Source organism: Callospermophilus lateralis, chromosome 9, assembly GCF_048772815.1.
Source record: "Callospermophilus lateralis isolate mCalLat2 chromosome 9, mCalLat2.hap1, whole genome shotgun sequence".
In the NCBI taxonomy this organism is placed as follows: Eukaryota; Metazoa; Chordata; class Mammalia; order Rodentia; family Sciuridae; genus Callospermophilus; species Callospermophilus lateralis.
Genome location: NC_135313.1, coordinates 90,923,984 through 90,946,396, shown reverse-complemented (window position 1 = coordinate 90,946,396; position 22,413 = coordinate 90,923,984). Strand labels below are relative to the sequence as shown.

The window sequence follows — 22,413 nt, the reverse complement described above, 5'->3', positions numbered from 1 at the left end:
TTTTAAAAACAAATGCATAATAGGGTCTTTGATCCAGTACAGATTCAATCTAATAGAAGTACATCTATTGATAGCCTAGAGGAATCCAGTGTTTTCTTTTTTTTTTTTTTTCTCTTTTTGGTGCTGGAGATTGAACCCAGGGCCTGTGCACGCAAAGGAAGCACTCTTAGGCAAACATTTTAAAAATTCTTGGTGATAAAAGGAATCTAGCTATTTGGTTTTCCAAAACTCTTTTCTGGTAAGAATCTTTTTATTAGCACCTAACCAAAAAAAAAAAAAAAATCCCCTTTTAAAAGAAACAAATGCTGTTAAGAAAAAACTTTTTAGGGCTGGGATTGTGGCTCAGCGGTAGAGCACTCGCCTAGCATGGGCGGGACCCAGGTTCGATCCTCAGCACCACATAAAAATAAAGGCATTGTGTTGTGTCCATCTACACCTAAAAAAATAAATATTAAAAAAAAAAAAAACTTTTCAAACTTAAATGTAAAAAACAAGTACAGATTTAGTTAATTTCCATAACCCACTTGCTTTAATTTCACTTTAATAATATACATTCTATGCTTTATCCCAGCACAGAAGAGCAGGTTACCTTGGGTTTAAATTGTCTTGCAAAGAGAAGATACCTCCTGATATCATCAAGGGAATAGACACGATCAATTGATTCCTCAATTCTTGAATGCAAGTCTACTATACGCCTGGCAATGGCATAATCTGTAACCTAAGTCAAAACAAGAAAATCACTTGTCAGTCACAGCATTATCTACTCCAGATTATCCTAGGCAATAAGAATTTCAGAGCTGGGCTGGGGATGTGGCTCAAGTGGTAGCGCGCTCGCCTGGCATGCGTGCGGCCCAGGTTCGATCCTCAGCACCACATACAAAAAAATAAAAGATGTTGTGTCCGCCGAAAACTAGAAAATAAATATTTAAAAAAAAAAAAAAAAAAAAAAGAATTTCAGAGCTAAAAACAATCTTTAATATGCAACCCAAGTATTATATAACAAGGTTTTAAAATTTTTTTTGGCTGTCATTGGACCTTTATTTATTTATATGTGATGCTGAGAATCAAACCCAGTGTCTCATACATTAGGCGAGCACTATACCACTGAGCCACAACCCCAGCCCCCATAACAAGTTTCTGAGGAAACTATTTCTTATAATTCTATAAGCTTTAAATTATTTCTAATGAAAATGTTTAAAGGCTTATAACTTGATCTCCCCTGTTCCCAAAACTCATTTAATAAGTCACGCACAAACAGAAATATATGAAAATGAAACAAGTCCTGATTATCTGAGGGTTTTATATACCTATACATTTGTGAAGAAAAAAAAAAGCCCTCTAAACATTCACATGATGAAATTTTATTAAAGATAATTTCTGAAGTTCCACTGGAATCAAGAATTATACAATGTGCTCATTGAAATGGAAGAACTCCATGCTCAGCAATTAAAAGCACAACTTCTAATAATAGCTCCTACATATTGTACTCGAGCACTTCTGAGATGTTAAATGTTAATATTTAAGTCTCAGTGCAAATAAGTCTAGAATTTTTCACTCAATTTTGTGAGGGAGTGCTAGAGATTTCACTCAACCTTAAACTATCACATGAACAGATAGACAAAAGTATCATATATTTAACAAGTTGATGGAATGAAATAGGAAGACAAATGACTCATGATTTAGAAAAAGAAAATATGTTTAGCATCCCAGTTATTTTTAAAGTGACTGAAAAACTAAATCAAAGCAACCAATAAAACAAAACAATATATATATTTGTATTGGGGGTTAAACCCAGTGCTACTATATCCCCAACCCTTTATGTTTTGTATTTTGAGACAGGGTCTGGCTAAATTGCCAGGACTGGCCTTGAGATCCTCCCTCATCAGTCTCCTGAGTTGCTAGGATTATAGACATGTGCCACTGCACCCAGTTGAAACAAAAAATTTGTATAGAAATCTTATTGTGGTTTAGGAGTCAACTGTGATATATTTTTTTCTTGTGAAAATTTCAAAGAAGTAACAAACCAAAAAACTTGATATACCTTAATATAGGCAATTATTACTAAATCCTTTGTCTAAGCCCATGACACCCTGAGGAAAATGAAAGGTCAATGCACATGCAAGCACTAGCTGTTGGGCAGCTATCTTTCAGCCTTGTCTCACTGAATTATTCAAACTAGAAATAAAAATGTAAGCTAAGAGCAAGAGCTCACATGGTTACCTCATTACATTCGTCCACCAGGATAAAGAAGAGATCAAATCGGGACATAATTGGAGCTGACAGATTTATATTCTGTTTCAATGACTTTGACCTGTCATAGTGTCCACTGATTGGGTTTGCAGCTGCCAAAATGGATGTCCTGGCATTTAGAGTAGCCTGCCCACAAAAGAAAGAATTATGAGATTTACAAAGAAACCTGAAACAGCCAACAAACGTAACAAAAAGCCCAATCCCCCTCATAATTAACTAAATAAGCAAGCCAAAATAATAAGCAACCATTTTCTATTTATCAGATCATCAAAAAGTAAAGTCTGATAAAAGAGCAACTAACAGGCATCCTACATTCTGCTGATGGTGTGATGTGCACATCCTTTAGGCCAGCAATTTGTTAGCAATAATCTTACAGCAAGATACAAGAAGCTGTATTCAAGGATGTTTACAACAATATTGTCTGTCATACAAAAAAGACTAAACATGACCTACATGTCACTTTACCAGAGTGTAAAGAACCCAACTATGGTACTATCAACTGAATTCCAAAGTATAATAATAAATCAAGGGCTGGGATTGTGGCTCAGAGATAGAGCACTTGCCAAGGCAGGTAAGGCCCTGGGTTTGATCCTCAGCACCACATAAAAACAAATAAACAAGAGATCCAACATGGCGGCAGGCACGGAGAGATCAAGTCTCTGACCTCCTCAGCTGCGCGGGCATAGGGAGTCGTAAACTGTCTAAAGGCTGTTTGCTCAGGATCACTAGGCAATGCTGAGCTGATGTGGATCTGGGGCGAACAGTCCGGGCCTCTCAGAACACACACCAAGCCCAGATAGGCTGCATTCAAGCTCCCGTTTGCCTGGTTCTCACAGCCAAACTGCTGTGACTCAGCACTAACGATCCAGCCGAAACAACTGGTCGGCCCTTCTGATCCTACGGAGGTAAATGCCAACCGAGCCTTCATAGGCAGTGGCCACAGGATTGAAACGGGGCTTGGGAGAGACAGTCAGGACCCACCCATTGCACTGGTCACCCGGCAAAGGGAACGAACTATCACCATTTGCATGGGATACCACCATGGCAGAGAACTGACGTCACCAAAACGCGGTGGAGGAGATAAATTCATTGAAACCAGTGGCAACAGGTGTGTAATCCCCTAGCCTTCCCTCTCCACACAGAGGGGAAACCTTAAGGGCCCCTCCCAGCTCTCCCGTGAGTGCGATAGCCAGACGGAGGGAATCAGGAGTGGCCCGGGACTCGAGGCACGGAACTCCCAGCTACCGCTCCCACCAGTGCTGACAACTGGGGTTCCTTGCACCAGCTACCGGGGGTGTGGCTACCAGAGGGCAAGCAAATTGGCTGGGGGTTCTCAGCCCCAAGCTCCACAAACTTAGGGTCTGAGGGAATGGCAAACAGGGAGAGTGTGCCCAGGAGTTCATGAAAACAGGGCTCCCAGGAGCAGCAGACCTGGCGTGTAGCCAGTATTGTGGTGAGTGTCACCGATGAGCCGGGCCTGGCTTGTGGAAACACAAGAGAAGGCCCTAGGCACTCAGGATTGGAGACCGACCCAGTCTGGAAGGAAGAGCTGCTGCACAGTGATTGGTTCCTGCCTTTTGAGAGGAGAAGCTTGGCCCAGTGGGCACAGCTCCACCTCCTGGAAGAGAAGTTAATCAAACTCTAAGGCTGCATTTATTAATTTTTTTCCTTCATTTTCATTTTTTGTTGTTTTTTAATATATTTTTAAATTTTTTTTTTCATTTTCATTTTTTTAATTATTATTATTTTTTAAAAAAATTTTTTTTTTCTATTTTTTTTTCTTTTGTCTTTTCATTTCTTTTCAATTCTCTTATTCCCCCTTCCTTGAATTCTACCTGCTTACTCTCATTCTCTGTAGTGACTTCTTCCCTTCCCTTCTAATACCGTTCCTCCCAAGCATCAAATAAATTTATAGGAGTAAACAGTAACTCAGCAGTCAAACAGAACAGGAAGTAACATGAGCAGCATGAAAAAGCAAGGAAGAAAAGGAGTACAAACAATGCAGGACAGCCTAAATATTCAGGAGGACCTAGAGTCATTAGAAAAATGGTCATATAAGGAACTCAAGGAATACCTTAGACAGATGGAATGGAACCTTAAAGAGGATACGAGACAGCAAATTCAAACAGTGAAAGAATACATTGAAAATAAATTACATAAACAGATAAAAGAAGAAGTTAAGCATCTTTATCAGGAGATAGAGATTATAAAAAAAAATCAAACAATAATTCTAGAAATGAAAGAAACTATAAACCAAATTAAAAACTCAAATGAGAGTATACTAACAGAGTGGAGCAAGTAGAAGCCAGAACGTCAGATAATGAAGACAAAATATATCATATTGAAAAGAGTCTAGCCAACTCAGAAAGGCTGGTTAAAAATCACGAGAAAAACATCCAAGATGTATGGGATAACATAAAAAAAAACAAATTTAAGAGTCATCGGGATATAGGAAGGTATAGAGATTCAAACCAAGGGAATGAGTAACCTGTTGAATGAAATAATTACAGAACACTTTCCAGAAATAAAAAAGGAAACGAATATACAAATTGTAGACGCATACAGGACACCGAACACACAAAATCACAGTAGACCAACGACAAGACACATTGTTATGAAGATATCCAATATACAAAACAAAGATAAAATATTAAAAGCTATAAGAGAAAGGAGACAGATTACATTCAGGGGTAAAGCAAGAAGATCCTGGAACAACGTATTTCAAACACTGAAAGACAATGGATGCCAACCAAGAATTCTGTATCCAGCAAAATTAAGCTTCAGGTACGACAACAAAATAAAAATCTTTCATGATAAACAAAAGCTAAAAGAATTTGCAGCCAGAAAACCAGCATTGCAAAGCATCTTCAGCAAAACACTACACGAGGAAGAAATGAAAAACAATAACCAAAACCATCAGTGGGAAGTGCCTCGGTAAAGACAGGGGGCGGGGGGAAAGCTAATCATGGAGAAACAAACTAAATTAGGGGAAAAAAAAAAATCAAACATGGCAGGAAGTACAAACCATATATCAATAATAACAAACCATATATCAATAGTAACTCTAAACTTTAATGGCTTAAACTCTCCAATAAAGCGACATAGGCTGGTGACATGGATTAAAAAAACAAATCCAACAATATGCTGCCTCCAGGAGACACATCTGATTAGAAAAGACATACACAGGCTGAAGGTGAAAGGTTGGGAAAAAATATACCACGCACACGGTCCCCGTAAGCAAGCAGGGGTGGCCATCCTCATATCAAGTAAAATTGACTTCAAGACTAAGTTAATCAAAAGGGATAAGGAAGGACATTATATACTGTTAAAAGGAACCATTCACCAACAAGACATAACAATTATCAATATTTATGCACCAAATAATGGTGCTGCAACGTTCATAAAACAAATTCTTCTCAAGTTCAAGAATCAAATAGACCACAACACAATAATTATGGGTGACTTCAACACACCTCTCTCACCATTGGACAGATCCTCCAAACAAAAGTTGAATAAAGAAACTATAGAACTCAATATCACAATCAATAACCTAGACTTAACTGACACATATAGAATATATCAACCATCATCGAGTGGATATACTTTTTTCTCAGCAGCACATGGATCCTTCTCAAAAACAGATCATATATTATGCCACAGGGCAACCCTCAGTAAATATAAAGGGGTGGAGATAATACCATGCATTTTATCTGATCATAATGGAATGAAACTGGAAATCAATGATAAAAGAAGAAAGGAAAAATCCTACATCACATGGAAAATGAACAATATGTTACTGAATGATCAATGGGTTACAGAAGACATAAAGGAGGAAATCAAAAAATTCTTAGAGATAAATGAAAATATAGACACAACATATAGGAATCTATGGGACACAATGAAAGCAGTTTTCAGAGGGAAATTCATCGCCTGAAGGTCATTCCTCAAAAAAAGGAAAAACCAACAAATAAATGAACTCACACTTCATCTCAAAGCCCTAGAAAAGGAAGAACAAAACAACAGCAAATGTAGCAGAAGGCAAGAAATAATTAAAATCAAAGCAGAAATCAACGAAATTGAAACAAAAGAAACTATTGAAAAAATTAACAGAACTAAAAGTTGGTTCTTCGAAAAAATAAATAAGATTGACAGACTCTTAGCCATGCTAATGAAGAGAAGAAGAGAGAGAACTCAAATTACTAACATACGGGATGAAAAAGGCAATATCACAACAGATGCTACAGAAATACAGAAGACAATTAGAAATTATTTTGAAAACCTGTATTCCAATAAAATAGAAGATAGTGAAGACATCGATAAATTTCTTAAGTCATATGAATTCCCCAGACTGAGTCAGGATACACATAATTTGAACAGACCAATATCAATGGATGAAATAGAAGAAGCAATCAAAAGACTACCAACCAAGAAAAACCCAGGACCGGATGGGTATACAGCGGAGTTTTACAAAACCTTTAAAGAAGAATTAATACCAATACTTTTCAAGTTATTTCAGGAAATAGAAAAAGAGGCAGTTCTTCCAAATTCATTCTATGAGGCCAACATCACCCTGATTCCGAGACCAGACAAAGACACCTCAAAGAAAGAAAACTACAGACCAATATCTCTGATGAACCTAGATGCAAAAATCCTCAATAAAATTCTGGTGAATTGGATACAAAGGCACATCAAAAAAACTGTGCACCATGATCAAGTGGGATTCATCCCTGGGATGCAAGGATGGTTGAATATACGGAAATCAATAAATGTTATTCACCACATCAATAGACTTAAAGATAAGAACCATATGATCATCTCCATAGAAGCAGAAAAAGCATTTGACAAAGTACAGCATCCCTTTATGTTCAAAACATTAGAAAAACTAGGGATAACAGGAACTTACCTCAACATTGTAAAAGCAATCTATGCTAAGCCTCAGGCTAGCATCATTCTGAATGGAGAAAAACTGAAGGCATTCCCTCTAAAATCTGGAACAAGACAGGGATGCCCTCTATCACCACTTCTATTCAATTTAGTTCTCGAAATACTGGCCAGAGCAATTAGACAGACAAAAGAAATTAAAGGCATAAAAATAGGAAAAGAAGAACTTAAATTATCACTATTTGCGGACGACATGATTCTATTTCTAGAAGACCCAAAAGGGCCTACAAAAAAAAATTACTAGAACTAATAAATGAATTCAGCAAAGTGGCAGGATATAAAATCAACACGCATAAATCAAAGGCATTTCTGTATATCAGTGACAAAACTTTTGAAACGGAAATGAGGAAAAACATTCCATTCACAATATCATCAAAAAAAGTAAAATACTTGGTTATCAACCTAACAAAAGAGGTGAAAGATTTATACAATGAAAACTACAGAACCCTAAAGAGAGAACTAGAAGAAGATCTTAGAAGATGGAAAAATATACCCTGTTCATGGATAGGCAGAACTAACATCATCAAAATGGCGACATTACCAAAAGTTCTCTATAGGTTTAACGCAATGCCAATCAAAATCCCAACGGCATTTCTTATAGAAATAGATAAAGCAATCATGAAATTCATATGGAAAAAAAAAAAGACCCAGAATAGCAAAAGCAATTCTAAGCAGGAAGTGTGAATCAGGCAGTATAGCAATACCAGATTTCAAACTATATTACAGAGCAATTGTAACAAAAACAGCATGGTACTGGTACCAAAACAGGCGGGTGGACCAATGGTACAGAATAGAGGACACAGAGACTAATGCACAAAGTTACAACTATCTTATATTTGATAAAGGGGCTAAAAGCATGCAATGGAGGAAGGATAGCATCTTCAACAAATGGTGTTCGGAAAACTGGAAATCCATATGCAATAAAATGAAACTGAATCCCCTCCTCTTGCCATGCACAAAAGTTAACTCAAAATGGATCAAGGAGCTTGATATCAAATCAGAGACTCCGTCTGATAGAAGAAAAAGTTGGCTCCGATCTACATATTGTGGGGTCGGGCTCCAAATTCCTTAATAGGACACCCATAGCACAAGAGTTAATAAGAAGAATCAACAAATGGGACTTACTTAAACTAAAAAGTTTTTTCTCAGCAAGAGAAACAATAAGAGAGGTAAATAGGGAGCCTACATCATGGGAACAAATTTTTACTCCTCACACTTCAGATAGAGCTCTAATATCCAGAGTATATAAAGAACTAAAAAAATTAGACAATAATATAACAAATAACCCAATCAACAAATGGGCCAAGGACCTGAACAGAAACTTCTCAGAGGAGGACATACAATCAATCAACAAGTACATGAAAAAATGCTCACCATCTCTAGCAGTCAGAGAAATGCAAATCAAAACCACCCTAAGATACCATCTCGCTCCAGTAAGATTGGCAGCCATTCTGAAGTCAAACAACAACAAGTGCTGGCGAGGATGTGGGGAAAAGGGTACTCTTGTACATTGCTGGTGGGACTACAAATTGGTGCGGCCAATTTGGAAAGCAGTATGGAGATTCCTGGGAAAGCTGGGAATGGAACCACCATTTGACCCAGCTATTGTCCTTCTCGGACTATTCCCTGAAGACCTTAAAACACAGACGAAAGAAAGGGATACTGCCACATTGATGTTGATAGCAGCACATTCACAATAGCTAGACTGTGGAACCAACCCATATGCCCTTCAATAGATGAATGGATAAGAAAAATGTGGCATTTATACACCATGGAGTATTATGCAGCACTTAAAAATGACAAAATCATGGAATTTGCAGGGAAATGGATGGCATTAGAGCAGATTATGCTTAGTGAAGCTAGCCAATCCCTAAAAAACAAATACCAAATATCTTCTTTGATATAATGAGAGCAACTAAGAACAGAGCAGGGAGGAAGAGCAGGAAGAAAAGATTAACATTAAACAGAGACATGAGGTGGGAGGGAAAGGGAGAGAAAAGGGAAATTGCATGGAAATGGAGGGAGACCCTCATTGCTATACAAAATTACATATAAGAGGTTGTGAGGGAAATGGGAAAATAAACAAGGAGAGAAATGAATTACAGTAGATGGGGTAGAGAAAGAAGATGGGAGGGAAGGGGGGATAGTAGAGGATAGGAAAGGTAGCAGAATACAACAGTTACTAATAGGGCATTATGTAAAATTGTGGATGTGTAACGATGTGATTCTGCAATCTGTATTTGGAGTAAAAATGGGAGTTCATAACCCACTTGAATCTAATGTATGAAATATGATATGTCAAGACCTTTGTAATGTTTTGAACAACCAATAAAAAAAAAAAAAACAAATAAACAACAAAAAAATAAAGGTTAAATTATTAAAATGAAATAAAATAAAAAATAAAGTTGATCTATGCGGTGGTATAGACATACTGTCAAAATAAAATTATAAAGTTAAATGAGCAAGGAATAATATTACATGTATTTGCTTACTAATGTATAAAATACTACTGAAAGAGATATACTTGATACATTCCTGAATATCTATTGTGTTGGGAGTTACAGGGAAAGACTTCTATTTAATTTTTTCTTAATTACTTGAAACTGTTGCTTTTAAAAAAGTTTAGATTCTGGGCTGGGGATGTGGCTCAAGCGGTAGCGCGCTCGCTTGGCATGCGTGCGGCCTGCTTCCATCCTCAGCACCACATACAAACAAAGATGTTATGTCCACCGAAAACTAAAAAATAAATATTAAAAGTTCTCTCTCAAAAAAAAAAAAAAAAAAAAAAAAAATCCTACATTTCATACACATTATATCACAAGTAAAATACTTATAAAAAATTCTCTCTTTAAAAAACTTTAGATTCTATAATTGGTTATTTAAATAATCTGTTGATCTTTTTTTATATTGGTGATACTGGAAATCAATGGTTATTTTTGTTATAATTAAAAGCATGGTTTAATCAAATATACAAGCTCTGTTCATAAAAATTTTGAAGTGAAACACTAAAAATTTTTTACTAGTACTTCCTCTACTTTCTGTCAAAGCAACACTTTCACAGAGTACCCTAAACAACATCTATAGTTTGGATGACTAGTTCTCAGGACTTTATTTTTCGTTTTAACAAACAGCATTACATGTTTAATTACTAAATTTTATCATTCATCAACAGGGTTAAGGAATGATTCAGTGGAACAGAAGTGGACACACATACCTTCACTCCTGCTTTAGTGATGGATATGGTTTGCTGTTCCATAGCTTCATGAATAGCAACTTGGTCCCGCACATCCATCTTATCAAATTCATCAATACAGCACACACCCTATAACCAAACAGATCTAGCATAAGAATCTGCCTTGTGAATGTAAAATAACCAGCTCACAACTTGCTACCAGAGACTTTTCCATTCTCCTAAACAAGTAGAAAGTAGGTAAATAAGCATTCTTAATTCCCTTTTAAGCAAAATAATTTGACAGATCCCAGAGCTTGAAGGACCAAAACACTTGATTCACCCAAAAAACTAAGACCAAACCTGAAAATATTAAGATACTTTATGCAACAGTGAAACTGTGTAAGCCTTGGTACCAATACACCCTAGGGCCCTCTCAGCATTAATTTTAAGGCTAGGGAAGTGAAAAATGAAGGTAGGATATAATGAATATAAACATGTATAGCTACAATTTACATGTATTCATAAATCTAACAGATCAATGTCAAATATACATAAAATGCAATATGCACCTGTGTAGAGATCTACTCATAAAGATCCCACAAGCTGCAAAGGAGGAGGGAAAAAAAAAAAGCTGCCAAGTCACATCACTCACACATGTTTAGAGCAGGTTATCACATTCTAGGAAAGCTTTGAAAGTGTTGATTAATGAAAATAATCCCAATTAATTCTAGATTAATTAACTGACCTACACATTAAAAATACTTTTTAAAAGGATATCTATTTTACTAGAAACTATAAGTCCTTACTGATAGATTAAGGAGGTAATCTGACTTCTTTATATACAAGAGTGAAAAAAACAATCTTACATTATCAGCCAGCATCAACGCTCCAGCCTCAATGACAAACTCATGAGATTCTTCATCTCTCACAACAGCTGCTGTTAAGCCAGCAGCACTGGATGCTTTGCCACTGGTGTAGACAGCTCTGGGGCTGAACTCCTCCACATGCCTGTTCAAGGTTATCATATAAAGACTCATTAGAATGTGACTACACATACATTCCCTTTCTAGGAAAATCAGCTGACAGGTTATGTCAACGAAGAACATCCGAGAGTTGCAGTAAGCTTAAGCAATTCATAAAGACATACCACAGTTGCTTATGCCTATAATCCCAGCAACTTAGAAAGATGAGACAGGAAGCCTCAGTTTGAAGCTAGCCTTGCAATTTAGTGAAACCCTTCTCAAAATGAAAAATAAAGTGGTGGGATGTATGTCAGTGGTTAAGCATCCCTGGGTTTAGGTTTAATCCCCAGTACCAAAAAAAAAAAAAAGAAAGAAAAGACATGCCAAAAACTGAATGGGAAACCTTATATTCTTTGACTTATTAAATGCATTTAAAACCAATCCTGTGAAATGGAAAATAAAAGTTTTGACAATTTGGCAACAATGTTCTATTAGAAGATTTGCAATAAAAACAAAATACAAGACAAAACTAGATGTGAAATTTATTTCAGAAGTTCAATTACTTTAACTGAAAACCAATATGCTGTGCCCTAAACCTGTTAAAGGATTTTTCTTTAATCTGATAAACAGCATCTATAAAACCCCATAGTTAACGTATCCATACTGGAAAGGAGAAATTTTTCACTCATCATTATTTTGTAGATATATGATCTTGTACATATGAAATCCCATGGAACAGAATGAGTTCAGCAAGGGTGCAAATATCAAAAATCAATTGTAGGCCAGGCACGGTGGCTCACATCTGTAATCCCAGAAGCTTGGAAGGCTGAGGCAGGAGGATTGCAAGTTTGAAGCCAGCCTCAGCAACTTAATAGGGCTGTAAGCAACCTAGTGAGACCCTGCCTCAAAAAATAAAATGGGCTGCGGGCGTGGCTCAGTGGTTAAGTGCCTTTGAGTTCAATCCCTGGCAAATAAAATCAACCACCACCATCACCACCACCACTAATCTTCTCTGAGCTTGCAGTGAAAGACCCAAAACAAAATAATTTTTATTTCTAATGGCATCAAGAAGAAAAACTACTCTGGAATAAATTCAATGAAAGTACAAACTTCCACTCTGAATACTAAAAAGTACTGTTAATAGATATTCCATATTCATGAATTGGACTTAATGTTGTTGAAATGTTAATATAGTACAGCTGGAGTAGTGCATGCCTGTAATCCCAGCTACTCAAGAGGGTCAGGCAGGAGAATTGCAGGTTTGAGGTCAATCTCAGCAATTCAGCAAGATCCTGTGTCAAGATTAATAATAATAATAAAAAAATTAAAAAAGGAGAGGGGACACTTGGGGAACATAGCTCAATAATACAGTGGTCTGGGTTCAATTCCCAGTAGCCACCTCACCCCATCCCAATGCATTTTGGGGGAGGTGGGCACTGGGGATTGAACTCAGTGGCACTCAACTACCGAGCCACATCCCCAGTCCTATTTTGCATTTTATTTAGAGACAGGGTCTCACTGAGTTGTTTAGCACCTTGCTTTTGCTGAGGCTGGCTTTGAACTCGCAATCCTCCTGCGTCAGACTCCTGATGCTGCGATTACAGGCATGTGCCACCATGCCCAACCCGCAATGCACTTTCAATTGATCTATGAATTCAATTTGGTGGAACACCACCAAAAAAGCATCAGCAGGGCACCCGGTTTTACTTCATCATTGCCTGGTAGTAATTACTACCAGGATCCCAGTTGGCTTCTCTGTAGAAACTGAGAGGCTGATCATAAAATTCATGTGGAAACTCAGAAGCCCCAGAATAAGCTAAAACAACCTAGAACAAGAACAGAATTGGAAGAGTAACACTTCCCAATTTCACAACTTATAACCAAGATGCTGTAGTCACAACAGCATAGCATTGGCCTTAGAGAAATTAATGGACTATAAATGAAACAGACCTTTACGTTTATGGTTAGTTGATTTTCTGTTAAGATTGCCAAAACAATTCAATAGGGAAAGAACAGTCTTGGTGTTAGAACAACTGGATATCCATGTATAAAAGAAAAAAATTGGACATCATTATACCTTATATAAAAATCAATTCAAAATGTAAAGATCTGGGGCTGGAGATAAAGCTCAGTTGGTAGAGTGCTTGCCTAGCATGCACAAGTTCCTGGGTTCAATCCCCTGTTCCACCAAAAAAGAAATAAAAATAAAAAAATAAAGTGAAGACCTAAATTTTAAAGCTAAAACTACCTGAACAACTAAAAGCAGAGACTCAGATACTCTGTATACCAACTTTCACTGAAGCATTATTTATAATAGCCAGAGGGTAGACAAAACTGAAATGTCCACCAGTGAATGAATAAACAAAATACAATGCATAAACCACTCATATACATAAATATAAATTTGCATATTAAAAAAGTTTATACAAAGATCATTTATACAAAAATATAGAAAGATTAAGAGTTCTATGTAGGATTATAGGCAATTTTTCCATATTTCAAAAAACTATAAAATGTTATATCCTATTTAAAAAATTAACTTAATAGTATTTAATTTATGAGTGTTATATATGCAAGAGTCGTAATTTACACTCATCATGTTCATACTGATTGTATTCTTGGTAGCACAGTAAGGCTGGAACTACATGAAGTTTTTCCTGTACTACTTCAGGCAAAACTTACTTCAGAAATTGGCTCTTGGCTGTGCTTGGATCACCAACAATGCAGACATTTATGTCCCCTCGAAGAGAGGTCCCTTCTCCTGTTGTCTTTGGAACACCACCAAAAAGCATCAGCAGGACACCACGTTTTACTTCATCATTGCCTAAAATGAAAAGTAGTTAGATAAAAAAATTCATTTTTTTTGACATAAAGGCAAATATTCCAAAGAAAACTAAAAGCATTTACCAACCAAAGGGCAGAAACACCTGATGTTAAGCAAAACAGGTAAAACTACCTGGCTTCTGATCTTGAGTCTTGCTCTGTGGACTTATCTAGCCAATTGTTCCAATATCTTCTCAGGATTGTGAGCAGGGGCACCTAAGACATTATGAGCCTTTCCTATCTCTTAACCCTTAAAGATCTCTATCCACAAATGAACTATGTCCATCACATTTACTAATTGTTTTTTGGTGGTGCTAGGGATTAAACCCAGAGCCTTGTGCATGCTAAGCAAGCACTCGACCACTAAGATACACCTCCAGTCCATTTGTTGGTTCTTTCTAATGGGAGCTCTCCAGTTCCATTAGGAGGTTTTGTTAATTTTTCATTTTTCATTTGTTCTTATTAGTTATATATGACAGTAGAAAGTATTTTGACATATCATACATACATGGAGTATAACTTCCCACCCATTCTTGTGGTTGTACATAATTTGGAGTTATAATGGTCTTGTATTCATATATGAACAAAGGAAAGTAATGTCTGAGTCATTCTACTTTCCTATTCCCATCCCTCCTTTCCTCCCCCCATTCCTCCCTGTCCACCCCACCCCTTCCACCTATTGTAAGTTAGCACCCGCATATCAGAGAGAAAATTCGGTCTTTGATTTTTTAGGTCTGGCTTATCACTTAGCATGATAGTCTACAGTTCCATTCATTTACCAGCAAATATCATAATTTCATTTTTCTTTATGGCTGAGTAATAGAAGAGCACCTATGATGGTTCCATAGCTTAGCTATTGTGAACTGAGTTGCTATGAACGATGTGGCTGCGTCACTGTAGTATGCTGATTTTAAGTCCTTTGGGTATATGCTGAGGAGTGAAACAACTGGGTCAAATGATGGTTCATTTCCAAGTTTTCTGAGGAATCTCCATACTGCTTTTCAGAGTGGTTGCACAAATTTGCAATCCCACCAGCACTTTATGAGTGTACCTTTTTCCCCACATCTTCACTAACATTTATTGTTACTTGTATTCTAGATAGTTGCCATTATGACTAGAGTGAGATGAAATCTCAGTGTAGCTTTAATTTGCATTTCTCTAATTGCTGGTGATGTTGAACATGTTTTCATATATTTAGAAGACCCCCAAAACTCCAGAAAACTTCTGAACTCATAAATGAATTCAGCAAAGTAGCAGGATATAAAATTTACACCCCCCAAAATCAACTGCATTCCTATACATCAGTGAAGAATTCACTGAAAAAAATTAGGAAAACTTTCCCATTCACAATAGCCTCCAAAAAATAATAAATAAATAAATAAATAACGGGAAATCGATCTAATGAGAGAGGCTAAAGACCTCTATAATGAAAACTACAAAACACTAAAGAAAGAAATCTCCCATGTTCTTGGATAAGCAGAATTAATATTGTCAAAATGGCCACACTACCAAAAACTATTCAATTTAATGCAATTCCTATTAAATTTCTAATGATTTCTTCATAGAAATAGAAAAGCAGTCATGAAATTCATTTGGAAAAACAAGAGGCCAGAATAATCAAAGCAATCCTCTCAGAGAAAAGTGAAGCAGGAGACATCAAAATACCAGAATTTAAATTATACTACAAAGCTATAGTAACAAAAATAGCATATATTGGTACCAAAACAGACATGAAAACTAATGGTACAGAATAGAAGACACAGAGACAAACTCACATAAATACAGTTATCTCATACTAGACAAAGATGCTATAAATAAGCATTGGAGAAAAGATAGCCTCTTCAACAAATAGTGCTGGGAAAACTGGAAATTCATATGTAACAAAATAAAATTAGACCCCTATCTCTCACCCTGCACAAAATTCAAAGTGGACAAGTACTTAGGCGTTAGACCAGAGACCCTGCACCCTACTAGAAGAAAAAGTAGGTCCAAATCTCCATCATGTTGTCTTGGGAACCGAATTCCTCAACAAGACACTTAAAGCGCAAAAAGTAAAAACAGGAATCAATAAATGAGATGATATCGAACTAAAAAGCTTCTTCACAGCAAAGGAAGCAAGACCGTGAAGAGAGCCTACAGAATGGGAAAAAATTTTTGCCACCTGAACTTAAGACTATTAAATCTCTAGGATATATAAAGAACTCAAAAAACACCACCAAAACCCCCAAAAACCCAATCAATAAATGGGCAAAGGAACTGGACACTTCATGGAAGAAATGCGATCAGTCCATTAAGAGTTTTAAGACATTACTTTTATCATCACCTATACACATTAACTGAACTAATAAGGAGTAAATAAAATGCTGAGTATAATTTTTAACCAATTCTAAACTTGAACTCCACCAATTAAATGCTATGCAAATTTACATAAATCATTCCATAAAAATAGAAAATTAAAAATCCATCCCCCAGGCTGGGCACTGAGGTCCGCACCTATAATCCCAGGAAGAAAGTTGAGTTGAGCCTCAACAATTTAGTTGAGTCCTTGGGGACCATGATCAGGACTGGGGTGCATCTGTAGGTGATTTCAATTCCCAGTACAGGGGGGAAAATCCATTCCATGAACTTACTTCTGTGACTTATATGGAAGAAAATGTGTTGAGGGTGTGGTGGTTTTAAACACATCACAAATTCTTTGAGACACCTCATTATAAGAGATGGAATCCAATTCACCTTTCTCTGAGTGGGGGATGGACTTAGTGACTTCATTTTAACAAATTCTTATGGTGGAAGTAAAAGTCTGGAACTTCTGAGGCTAGGTCTTTGATGGCATTTTGCTTCCTCCTTGCTTTACTCTCTTGGACCATGTGCTCTGGAAGAAGCAAGCTGCTGTACTGTGAAGATAGTCAAAACAGCCCTACTGGGTAGATTCATATGGGAAGGAACTGACATGGCCAGTTAACAATTAGCATTAACTGGAAGTCATCTGAGTGAGGCCCCCTTGTTAAGTGGCACCTCCAGCCCTAGTCAATGATTACAGGCCCTGCTGACATTTTTTTTTTTTTTTTTTTGGTGGTGCTGAGGATTAAACCCAGGGCCTTGTGCATGTAAGGCAAGCACTCTACCAACTGAGCTATATCCCCAGCCCACCTGCTGACATCTTAACTGCAACTTCATGATGAAAGACCCTGAAGTAGCATCACCCAGCTAAGGTGCTCCCAGATTCTTGACCCATGAACTAGTACTGTTGTAACTCACTAAACTTGAGTTTTATAGCAAGAGATTACTTATGGGAAGAAGGGAGCAACACAAAAATGGTGACACCCACTCCCATTTGAGAGGATACTCTAAAATCCATGAAGAATTAACATAAAAGGATTCAGTTGTTCCACTGATCAAACTGGAAAAAAAAAAAAGTTACACCTATACCTAAGAGAAATACCCATAATTTCAGCAGTCCTTTCCATAACCCCAACTTTATATGGAAGGCAGGGATAGACTAATTCAAGGGTAAAACTTCAGGCCCCCAAATTTATTCATGTCCTTCAATATAAGAAGGGGATATAGGGCTGGGGATGTGGCTCAAGTGGTAGCGCGCTCGCCTGGCATGCGTGCGGCCCGGGTTCGATCCTCAGCACCACATACAAACAAAGATGTTGTGTCCGCCGAAAACTAAAAAAAAAATAAATATGAAAAATTCTCTCTCTCTCCTCTCTCACTCTCTCTTTTAAAAAAAAAAAAAAAAAAAGAAGAAGGGGATATAATAACGGTGACAGCTAGCAATTAAGAGTCAGGAAAATACTAAAGAAAACTGCCAAAAGCATAGATAATACAAGTAACCAAAAGCATCATGAAATTTCATGAAATGTCTGAAAATTTTAGTAAAGCAAGCCCAGATTACTCTAGTGTATTGGAATATAGCAGTTTGGCCATAAGGCCAGAAAAATTCGATTTTCTTTTAAAATTGTGGCAAAATATACATAAAATTTACCATTGTAACTACTTAAGTATATAGTTCAAGGGCATTACATACTTTTTTAATACTGTTTATTTTATTTGAGAGAATTTTAATATTTATTTTTTAGTTTTCGGCGAACACAATATCTTTGTTTGTATGTGGTGCTGAGGATCGAACCCGGGCCGCACACATGCCAGGTGAGCCACATCCCCAGCCCAGCATTAAATACTTTATTTGAATAACTTACTGCTACCCCTTTCCAGAATTTTTTCATGATTCCAAATAGAAACTCTGTTCTTTGAAAAACTCATTTCCCACGTGCCCCCAGCCCCTGATAATTTCTATTCCACTTTGTCTCCATGAATTTGCCTACTTCTAGAATGTCTAAACCTCACGTAGTGAAACTGTATTTGTCCTTTTGTAAATAACCCGTTCTAAGCCCACTAGAAACCTTTATCATCTGATATATGCACTTTAAAAAATTAAATGCTGCTCTTTGTAATAATTAGTTAGATTTCAAGTTTGTGCACAAATAGATATAACTCTTACCATGTATAGTAGGAAACAAGCTGGTACAAAGATTGTGATATAGATTTTTATCTTGACTCATTTCAAACACTTTCTCCCACTCTTTCACAGTCATTTGGTTCTTAATACTCTCAGCTGTCTGTTCCTCATCTCTGAGCTCTTTCCCTCCAAACTAAGGTGGAGAAAAAAAGGAAAATATATTAGGATAGAAGTAGTCAAAACAATGAAAAGGAAAACAAACTACTACAAGCAAAATACAGCTCAGAAGGTCAAATTCACAATTTATCAAATAGAAAGGTTTGAAGGAAAGAAAAAAAGCCAAAAATCAAGGTGGGCACGGTGGTACACATCTGTAATCCCAGCTATCTGGGTGGCTGAGGCAGGAGGATTGCAAATTGGAGGACAGCCCAAGAATTAAAATTAAATAAAGCTAGGATGTAGCTCAGTGGTGGAATACTTACCAAGTATGAGGTTTCATGCCCAGCAGCACAAAAACACCCCCAAAACAAAAACTCCCTAACTAGTAAGCTTCAGTTAATGAAACTACTTAAGGTTGACATTCGTCAAGTGAGTCGAACAAAAAAAGCTACCACAATTGTTTTATAGCCCTCTATAAATATATCTGGATGCTCAAGAGATGAGATATAGTTGAATGTTAATCTCTGATATGAAAAAGAAAACAAAATCAAAGAATATTATGTTTTTTTTCCTTTTTCAGTACTAGATTATTTTCCTATTCTTTTTTGGACTGGATTATTTTTCCCAAACCCGTTTCCATTTCAAGACACAGAATTAACTAAATAACACTGCCAGTAATCCACCACTCTCAGAAATAGCAATTTACTTTACTTCCCAGGTTACTAAGTCTTTTTATCAGTACATTCTCCAGGGAGGATGTCAGAGGAACTATAATATTTACCCAAAATAAAAAACATGGATAATACATGCCATTACTCTCAAAATGTATGAAAACAATAAGGCTTCTCTTCAAGATCAGAAAGACATGAAAAGATTTTAATATTTATTTTTCAGTTTTCGATGGACACAACATCTTTATTTTATTTTTATGTGGTGCTGAGGATCGAACCCAGCACCCAGCGCATGTCAAGCGAGCTTATTACCACTTGAGCCCCAAAAAGATTTCGTTTTAATACTGAAGAATCAACATCAACCCAACCCTTTAGACTTTTATACTGACTAGATAACTCAGATGTTTTAGAAGCACATTAAATTGCAGCAGCCTCAAGTGAGCTGTTTGTCAAGCTCTGGTATTTTATTAAGATTCACCATGAGGGATGTAGCTCAGTGTTAAGAGCATTTGCCTAGCAAGACCCTGGGTTCAATCTCCAACATGCAAAAAGACTCACCCTTGGGTTAGTTGGTGCAACAAAACAGGCAAGAAAGACCAGCCTATAAGACAGGTCCCTAACACCAAGGGCCCGGAGCCCTCGAATGCCTTCTGTCTCATATCCATCAACACCACTGACACGGGAATTTGTTTCTGCACGTGCTCCTGAAAGATTAAATGATAGGCCATTTCAAATACTATAGGTGCTGGGAACTAATACTGTTCATATAAATCAGATATAAATATGATTTTCTTATAAACTTTGGAAACATTCAGAATAGCCAATATTGTAGGAAAATCAATTTTTTATTCTCATCACACTTTCGTGTTTCTCCTTTGATTGGCAGCCAAAAAGAAGAGAAGTTGAATGAATACCTTGCAGTTCAGGTAACCAAGAATTTGTTAAATTTGAGCCATAGATTACCACCTGGTGTGCTAAGCTTGGAGACATCAGGCACGACAATCAGTGTCCCCGTAAAGTCACATTTGTCACCAGCTTGAGCTGACTCCACAGCTTCAGCTCTCAAGATTACTTCTAAACTGCGGGGGATACTCCCTCGGGGAAGCTCAGCTTGAGTCTCCTGAATACGAACCTATAACAAAAGTAAACAGCCAAGAATGAGAAGAGATCCCTTTCATGCACCATGTAATCTAAATTAATGACACAAACACTGGCAGAATTCTAAACTGATCTTACTCTTTGTGGACTTTTGACATGTCCCAACTTTCACTTTAAAATTCTCTATCCAAAAACAAAGAAACCAAAAACTCTACCCTAAAATTCTTTGGATTACCCCTACTAAAAATTTCTTGAAAGACAAATATTTAGGGGCTGAATTTGTAGCTCAGTGGTAGAGTGCTTGCCTAGCATGTGTGAGGCACTGGGTCTGATCCTCAGTATCACATTAAAAAAAAAAAAAAAAAAAAAAAAAGAGTATTAGTGTCCATCTACAACTACAGAGATATTTTAAAAATAAAAAGGCTGGGGATATTCTTCAGTTGGTAAAGCACCTGCCTTGCATGCACAAGGCCCTGGGTTCAACCCCAGCACTTTAAATAAAATTTAAAAAGACAAACACATTTTTATTAAAAAATATTTCCACCAGGTACAGTGACACACACCTGAAATCCCAACAGCTCAGGAGGCTGAGGCAGGAGGATTGTGAGTTCAAAGCCAGCCTTGGCAAGGGCAAGGCGCTAAGCATCTCAGTGAGACCCTGTCTCTAAATAAAATACAAAATAGGGCTGGGGATGTGGCTCAGTGGTTGGGTGCCCCTGAGTTCAATCACCCTCAAAATTTCCCTGTTCAAAATGACTATCAGATGCATGCAGTGGTACACGCCTGTTAATACTAGCTACTCAGGAAGCCATGAAAGGAGAATTCCAAATTGGGAAGCCCGCCTCAGCATCTTAGCAAGATCCTGTCTCAAAAAAATGAAAAAATAAAAAGGGCTGGGGATGTATATGAGTGGTAGAGCACGCCCAGATTCAATATCCAATAAATGCGCCCCCCCAACTCTGTTCTGATTCATCTTCTCCCTAAAACTTTGCAAAGGAATTTTATGAAAACTTTCCAATATACTTCTATTTTTGGTAACAGGGATTAAACCCAGGGGTGCTCAACCACTGAGCCACTTACTAGCTCTTCTAAGTTGATTATTAGGGTCTCAATAAATTTGCTGAGGCTGGCCTCAAGTTTGTGTTCTCCCACATCAGCCTCCTGAGTCACTGGGATTATAAGCATGCTCCAATATATTTTTATATCCTCTACTTCAACATTACTTATGTAGCTATACATATTTTCAATTATAATATTTGAAAGTTATAAACATCAAATAACCTCAAGGCTAAATATTTTAGCATTCATCTCTGAGAATAAAGACAATCTCCTATATAGCCATACTACCATTAACACAACCCAGAGAATTAATAGTACTTAATTCCATAAAATTACATACTATCTCCTCTTATCTTATAATTGTTTCCAATTATCAAAATATCCTGTATTACAGTTGAGGTTCCCCCCACCCCGCAAACCAACACCCAACCTAGATTCATACTTTGATTATTATATCATCTTTGAAAACTATAAAGCACCTCTTACCCAAAGCTGATGTAGAACATATGCTTCTTATAAACTTTCAGGTTAACATAAGAAAACTAAGGACTAAAAACTAATTGAATAAACAAACAAAAACCCCCTTATTATTAATTATTTTACTCTGATCATTCTCCATTCTTTTTTTTTTTTTTTTAGAGAGAGAGGAGGAGAGAGAGGGGGGGGGGGAAGAGAGAAAGAAAGAGAATATTTTTTAATATTTATTTTTCAGTTTTCAGTGGACACAACATCTTTATGTGGTGCTGAGGATCGAACCTAGCGCCCCGCGCATGCCAGGCAAGCGCGTTACCGCTTGAGCCACATCTCCAGCCC

The 22,413-nt window shown here is 37.0% G+C and overlaps 1 protein-coding gene across 1 annotated transcript in view; it reads right to left on the bottom strand.

Moving 5' to 3' along the window:
- Mcm6 (minichromosome maintenance complex component 6) overlaps positions 1 to 22,413 on the bottom strand; it is a 51,684-nt gene that overhangs the window by 16,855 nt on the left and 12,416 nt on the right. Inside the window, exons 5-12 of the mRNA XM_076865825.2 lie at positions 20,410 to 20,575; positions 20,002 to 20,147; positions 18,656 to 18,806; positions 14,008 to 14,149; positions 11,230 to 11,371; positions 10,406 to 10,513; positions 2,221 to 2,376; positions 590 to 718 (exon numbers count right to left, since the gene is read on the bottom strand). Coding sequence (XP_076721940.1) covers positions 590 to 718; positions 2,221 to 2,376; positions 10,406 to 10,513; positions 11,230 to 11,371; positions 14,008 to 14,149; positions 18,656 to 18,806; positions 20,002 to 20,147; positions 20,410 to 20,575 — 1,140 coding nt within the window. The remainder of the gene's footprint in view (positions 1 to 589; positions 719 to 2,220; positions 2,377 to 10,405; positions 10,514 to 11,229; positions 11,372 to 14,007; positions 14,150 to 18,655; positions 18,807 to 20,001; positions 20,148 to 20,409; positions 20,576 to 22,413) is intronic.